Raw genomic sequence first — 7,012 nt, forward strand, 5'->3', positions numbered from 1 at the left:
AAATTGAAGAACATTATTATTTTGTTTATTATCTTGATTAAATAAAATAAAATAAAATGTCTCTTTTCTGTTTAAGAAAACATGTTATGACTTTAACTCGAACAGAGTTCTGTCGCTTTAAAGGAGGCCTTTGGAGATCAGGGTCAAAGCCAGGTGGGACGGTTTCTTCCACTCCTAGGTGACCACTATACTGGTCATTCAAGATAAACTAATCTTTTTATGTATTTATTTATTTTTTGGTGGGGGGGTGGATAACTTTTTAATATAATAATCAAAGATGGAGACACGTTTAAAAGAGGATAAAATATCTTCATGAAATTAGATTTTTTTTCCTGTTACTTTCCATTGACCACTAGATGGCAGCAGAACAGCAACTCATCCCTACAACTTCGTAACAGGTCTTTTATTTTCTGTTTCCCAGGCCAGGTTCAGAGCAGAGAGTGCATCGAGGATGTGATTCGATTTGCCGCTAAAGAGCGTCTCTTCCTCATGGCTGATGAGGTACTGTTGTCTAAAGGCGTTTATTAATCCTCTTCCAAACTTTAGTGTCTTAACTCCTGTTAGCAGTGCCGCTCCTTAAAATCAAACATTACCTGCTTTAGTTCTCCAGCCTCTGGTATGTGACCTTCTGACCCCCACWCACAGGTGTACCAGGATAACGTGTATGCTGAGGGCTGTCAGTTCCACTCGTTTAAGAAAGTTCTGTTTGAGATGGGACCAGAATACTCAGAAACGGTTGAATTGGCATCGTTCCACTCCACCTCGAAGTGCTACATGGGAGAGTAAGTTTTTTCATCGTGTTCGTTATTATACACTAAGTTACGTCTTCTTTGGGTTTTGTTGTATTTCTTTTTATGTCTTGGTCAAATGTTAATTTCTCTGCCCTCAGATGTGGCTTCCGTGGGGGCTACATGGAGATCATTAACATGGACGATGACGTGAAGGCCCAGTTGAACAAGCTCCTATCGGTCCGTCTTTGTCCTCCTGTTCCGGGGCAGGCTCTAATGGACCTGGTGGTCAACCCCCCTCAGCCCGGGGAACCTTCATATGAGCGGTTTATTAAGGTAAGCAGGATACAGGACATCCTACAGATGTGATGTGACATGTTTTCTTTAAAACATTCCTTCCATCAGTAAAATGTTGATTACCGTTTCACCTTTAGTGTTGCTGAGCTATTTTGAAGTTTCTCCAATCAAAAGGTCTAAGTTCTTGAACAGAAATTAAAAACTGGAYGTCTCTTGTTGCTTGAAGGTGTTTCATCTCTCATCCTAAAGGTTTCTTCAGTTCTGGTAATGGTTTCAGGTTTACCACAAAGGATCATCTGAGTCACGTGAGTCACTCWTCCACTCATCCATCCAGTCCTGCGAGTCACTTGGATCATTGTTTCTTTCGAGATGTTTACCAACATGYGAAGTGCTCTTGGTCACATGTTATAAGACGTGGAATGGTTCTCAAACCACCCAGGGAGGAGGTCAAGGCTGTATTGTAGGGAGGTTGGATAGGTGAAACTGGAGGCCAGAGTTTCACAATCGTTCAGACCTTGAAATGTGTGACCAAAAATCTTCACATGTTGTCACAAAGTACAATGACTCAAATAATTCACAGGATGGACGGGTGGGTTGGTGACTTCAATGACCCTCTTGGTGTGACTGTCTCAACGACTAATAAGTCTGAAACTGACCATTCATTGTGGGTTTCCAGCAAACCGGTTCTCCTTGCTCGTCCAGAGCCACAGTTTTAACTAGATTAGATTTTTTTTGTACTGGCATCAGACTGAAAAACCTCTTTGCTGGGTCAGATATAAAAGAACCACGTTGATCCTGATGTTTCTCCTCTTTCTTCGTAGGGCTGCAGTCACTTTTTTCAGTTGACTTTTGCATCTCATAAACACCGTAAAGTTTAGTTTTTTTATCATCAATTGATGAATCCTGCTTGAAACAATGTAACATACTCCTGGTTGCATGTCAAAATATGCAGGTTGGCATTGTGAGATATTTAAAGGGATCAACGATTAGTTGTAACATTAGACTTTATTTGATAAACATATATTTTAACTGTAAAATAAAGACTGTAAAAATACTGTAGGATGTTCAGTTTTTATCATTTTTAAACTAAAAGTTTAAAAATATATTACACAGACGGGGCCATTTTATTTACACGCAAAGCATTCTGGGTAAATGATGATGTGGACAGGTCATCGGTGTGAGGCTGCTAGCGAGCTATATCCACCCTGAAGGTTAATCTTGGACAATATCTGACGATTGGCTCTTTTAAATGGAGCCAGAGAGCGCTGACAGAGAGGAGAAGGTAGAAATGACTCAGCCTGTAACTGAAAATATGGATGGAGGACAACAGAGCTGCTTCATGGAAGAAGAACTTCAGCTTAGCCTGTTAGCTTTAGCGTTAGCCCCAATACTATCACCATATATATGTATTAGCTCAGCGCTACACATTCTCCTCTCGTCACTGAGGTCCTCCATCCACATGACAGAGAGGGGAACACAAAAATGACTCAGCCTGCAAATGAAAATATGGATGGAGGACTTCAGTTTAGCTTGTTTGTCGTGCTAGCGCCGAGCTAATACATATAAGGCAATATAGCATCAGCACTAGCGCAAAGGCTAACAGGCTAAGCTGAGGTTCTTCTTCCATGAAGCAGCTCTGTTGTCCTCCATCCATATTTTCAGTTACAGGCTGAGTCATTTCTACCTTCTCCTCTCTGTCAACGCTCTCTGGTTTCATTTAAAAGAGTCGATCATCAGATATTGTCCAAGATTAACCTTCAGGGTGGATATAGCTCGCTAGCAGCCTCGCACCGATGACCTAGTTGACATCATCATTTACCCAGAATGCTTTGCGTGTAAATAAAATGGCCCCGTCTGTGTTAAAATGTTTTTAAAAATGATAAAAACTGAACATCCTACAGAATTTTTACAGTCTTCATTTTACAGTTAAAATATATGTTTATCAAATAAAGTCTAATGTTACAACTAATCGGGGATCCCTTTAAAAAAGAGCTTTTTTAAATTAGACTTCAGCTTGCAGAAATAATGAAACCAACATGGCAGCTTGTGTTGGTTAAAGGTGGGCTTGAAACGTGATCTGATACAGAAATTCCACCAAAAGCAGGTTGAAGTTTGCAGCACCATTCATGGTGGTTCTCTGGCTGTGGAAAAACAAACAGGTTTTTGTATTTCTTTTTGAACAGAGTTATCTAAGAACCAACTCAAGCCTCAGCTCTCATCTACATCTGGAGCCACTTTAGTGAAAAAAAATCTTGTTTTATACCTGAAGAAGACTTTCAAATGATGGGATAAATATCTTTAAGGAACCAGAAGTCCAGTTCTGTTCAAGTACTCAGGACTGAATGACCTCAGTGACTGAAAATCTGCATCTGCATGTAAATTTCTTGTTGGTTCACTCAATAAGTTTTTTTTCTTTTCCCTCTCTTTTCCACTCCCAGGAGCGTACCGCCACGTTAAGTACCCTTGCAGAGAAGGCCAAACTCACGGAGCAGGTTCTGAATACTGTGCAGGGCATCAGCTGCAACCCTGTGCAGGGAGCTATGTACTCCTTCCCTAGCATAACCATCCCTGAAAAGGCCATCAAAGAGGCCACGGTCAGTCCAGAACTTTTTCCTCTTTAAATATTCCAAACATTCATTTTTCTTTGCATTGTTGTTTCAAGGTTATTAAAACTGCTTAGAAATGACAAGAAAGGAGAAGTCATTTTTGTCCCCATCACCATATTAATACAATCATAATTAGCGCTGCAATTAAAACCCAACAAGGGAAGTACAGCTCAGAGGTAGGTTAGATAATTAAAGTTGCTCGTGGTGCTGTACGTCCACCACGCTGTTTGCTAAAGAGAACGAATGATTTCCAATAGCTTGCAGGAGCAGTTCTGTCTTACAGTCGACTGCTCTGTGGGTATTTCAGCGTGGGTTGAAGAGAAGAGCCACTGAGAAGCTGATAAGTCGTTCAGAGGAGAAGGTCAGAGTCAGCTGACCTACTGACACCCGATCAATCGCACCGACTCCGCCCGCAATCCCTCCGTTGTTGAACTCGTTCGCGTGCAAAGAAGAAAGAGCTTAATTATGTCATCGTTACTGTCAGCAGGCTTCAAACATTACTGTAAAACTAGCTGCGCTTTTGTTTATCTCCACGTTGAATCACCGCTGAGGTCAGTAGTGATTTACAAACCTTTTATCTGAATGAATCTGTAGAACTGTAGCAGAAAAACGGAGGTGAACAGGAAGTTCTGCAGAAAAGCAACTTGTCAACACAGTAAGACTTGAACTGAAGAGGGTTTGAGAAAGTGTTGATCAGAGCTGTGACACACGGTGACTAAATCAAGCATCCTGTGCTATAATTTGGTTTAATTTACCAGAAAATAATTTTGATTTCTTTGTACTAAATTTAAGTCAAACCGATGAACAAAGTTTTAATGAAGGCTAATTACAAATTAAGGTAATGTGACAAAAATGTGAAAAGTTTGTTCCAAGAAATCCGATTTTTTTGCCTGCTGTATGAACATAGCCTCAAGTTCACTTAAAAAAGTATTTCTTCCTTATCCACACTTGCAGAATACCAAGCTTCATTTATACAACTTGTCTTGTTTTTGTTAGGACATTGGACAGGAACCCGACATGTTTTATTGCATGAAGATGCTGGAAGAGACGGGAATCTGCCTCGTTCCTGGGAGCGGCTTTGGTCAGAAGGAGGGGACCTACCACTTCAGGTACAGAACACAAAGTTACAGTTTTGTTTTTTTAAAATAGGTCCTGTATTTTGTTGTTTGTATCATAAAATGTCAGTGAAGTTGCAAAAAAAATAGCAAGTAAAATTCTTGTAGCAGGGTTGTGTAAATTAGAGAAATCCTCGTTTTTCTGTGGTTAAAGAAAATTCTCAAATTTATCTGTCATTATTATTTTTTCCTACCTTTTAGAAATAATGAAAAAAATATTGAACAAGATATGATTATTATTTTTTTAGTGATATTCAGTCACTAACAGGGTTTTTTGTAAATAGATGAGACATTCAGCTCTGCTAAAATAAACAGCAACAACAGCAGATCAAAGGTTGTAAAGTGTTCCTGTATGTTAGAAACACATTAACTCCATGTGTCACAACTGTTCTAATCTATTGTTAAATATTATTAAATGTATTTAGCACAAACATTAAGGAAATTTGTGTTTAGCAGATTTTTTTCTTTGTTGTAAAAATGTTTTTTGGCAATAAATCTCATACCATTGGAAAGCCTTTTAAATTCCCTTTTTTAAATGCTGCCACATTTGTAAGGAACATGCATTTATGGGATGAGCAGTAGAGCTGAGTATGTGGTAATCTCTGCCAAGCAGCTTATTACTCCTTTTCCTGTCTTCACRCAGAATGACCATCTTGCCGCCGACGGACAAGCTGAAGGTCCTGCTGAACAAAGTCCAGGAGTTCCACCTGAAGTTCAACCAGCAGTACTCTTAAAACCCACCCTCACAGAAAGAGGGACCTGATGCCAACCAACTATGAAAAAAAAAAAAGCAAAAGCCAATTAAAATGCATCCGTTTCCAATAAGTGCCTTTTCTGTGATGAGGGGGGTGGGGGCACAGAGTGGACGATGTGGACCTCACTCACTGGACACTGTTGTGCTTCAGACCACAAAACAAAACCTGGGAGGAAAAACTGGTCATTTCTGATGCAAAAACAAACAAAAACAAAACCATATGGCTTCATGTATTATCTGTAATGTTTAATTCTCTTAAGGATGTATATACTCTGTGAATTTGTGAGAATCTGGTAACATAAAGCCAACATAAGACTGTACAAGAAAAGAAGCTGATGCTGCTTTGAAACGTAGAACATGTTTAACAGATTAAATGCTTCATTCCTGCAGACTGTACACGATAAGGAGGAAAAACGTCCTACATGCATGATTTTTCTGTAAGACATAATTTTGTTGAGGACGCAGTCGTTTGTTTTACAATAGTGTTTACTTTAAAAAATTGTAATTAGAAAAACATGTTTTCTTTGATTTTTAAAGTATCTATGAAACTTTCTTTATGGCATTATTGATTTATTTTTTCTGAAACACGTTTTTATTATTTATATAAAGTTGTAGATCTCAAAAACTCCTGGGAGTTTCTGTTCAAATTTATCTAATTTTAGGAAACAAATGGTACTAAATAAGCTGTTTTTTTTAGCATTAGTTTTCTTCAGATGAATGCAGATGATTGTTTGTCATTTCCCACTTCATGTTTTTTTTATTGTATATAGTGAAACTGACAAACACTGAAAGCTGATGAGTAAATATTAATGTGACTACAATGTTTTGAATGACAACACCTTTGCCTTTATTTTATTTTTTAATAAAACAATGAAACTGCCCCGCTGACTGAAACATGCAGAGCTTTTTGCTGTTTCAGCCTAAATTAAGCTTGTTAGATCAGAACCTGTGGTGTAATTTTGAGCAAAATTCTTGATTAAAATTGCTGTTTGAATGAGATTTGTTAAGGGCTTTATTGACCGTTTCWTTCTCAGAACTGTAAGGGGTTTATTTTAAAAAAATAACTTCAAAAAACTTTTATAATTACTCTTCTTTTAGCGTTAAAGTCACTGATTCTTTTTAAAAGTAGCCCTCAATAACGAAACCACACATTTGTCCCAAATAATTACAGTCTAATTTTCTGCTTTTCAACTGATTTTTATTTGATAAAGTTTTTACAGATAAATAATAGTGAAAAACTGTTAATTTTGGATTATTTTCCTTTAAAATATTTTTTGCAGGCCCCTCCAAACAGCATTAGCTTCTGGCTTGGAACCCCCTTGCAATCTCACAAACAGTGCCATAATATGTAAAAAATAAAATAAATTAAATTAACATTTTAACAAATTATAATTTAAAATAACATTTGTATATATATTGAAACATTTATTAGATTTATTTTTGTTTTGTTTTTTCTCTCCAGCTTTCTGAGGCGCCCCCTGGTGGCCACCCTGGCTGCGGCACCACTTTGAG

General features: G+C 38.0%; 1 protein-coding gene across 3 annotated transcripts in view; it reads left to right on the forward strand.

Moving 5' to 3' along the window:
* The window catches only part of gpt (glutamic--pyruvic transaminase), a 17,428-nt gene extending 10,929 nt beyond the window's left edge, over nt 1-6,499 (forward strand). For all 3 annotated transcript variants that reach the window (XM_014029130.1, XM_014029136.1, XM_014029144.1), the window contains 6 exons: nt 422-501; nt 646-782; nt 890-1,064; nt 3,464-3,619; nt 4,628-4,740; nt 5,390-6,499. In XM_014029130.1, coding sequence (XP_013884584.1) covers nt 422-501; nt 646-782; nt 890-1,064; nt 3,464-3,619; nt 4,628-4,740; nt 5,390-5,480 — 752 coding nt within the window. In that variant the 3' untranslated portion in view covers nt 5,481-6,499. The remainder of the gene's footprint in view (nt 1-421; nt 502-645; nt 783-889; nt 1,065-3,463; nt 3,620-4,627; nt 4,741-5,389) is intronic.
* Nucleotides 6,500-7,012: the final 513 nt, after the last annotated feature.

This window comes from Austrofundulus limnaeus, unplaced genomic scaffold, assembly GCF_001266775.1.
Source record: "Austrofundulus limnaeus strain Quisiro unplaced genomic scaffold, Austrofundulus_limnaeus-1.0 Scaffold6, whole genome shotgun sequence".
NCBI lineage: Eukaryota > Metazoa > Chordata > Actinopteri > Cyprinodontiformes > Rivulidae > Austrofundulus > Austrofundulus limnaeus.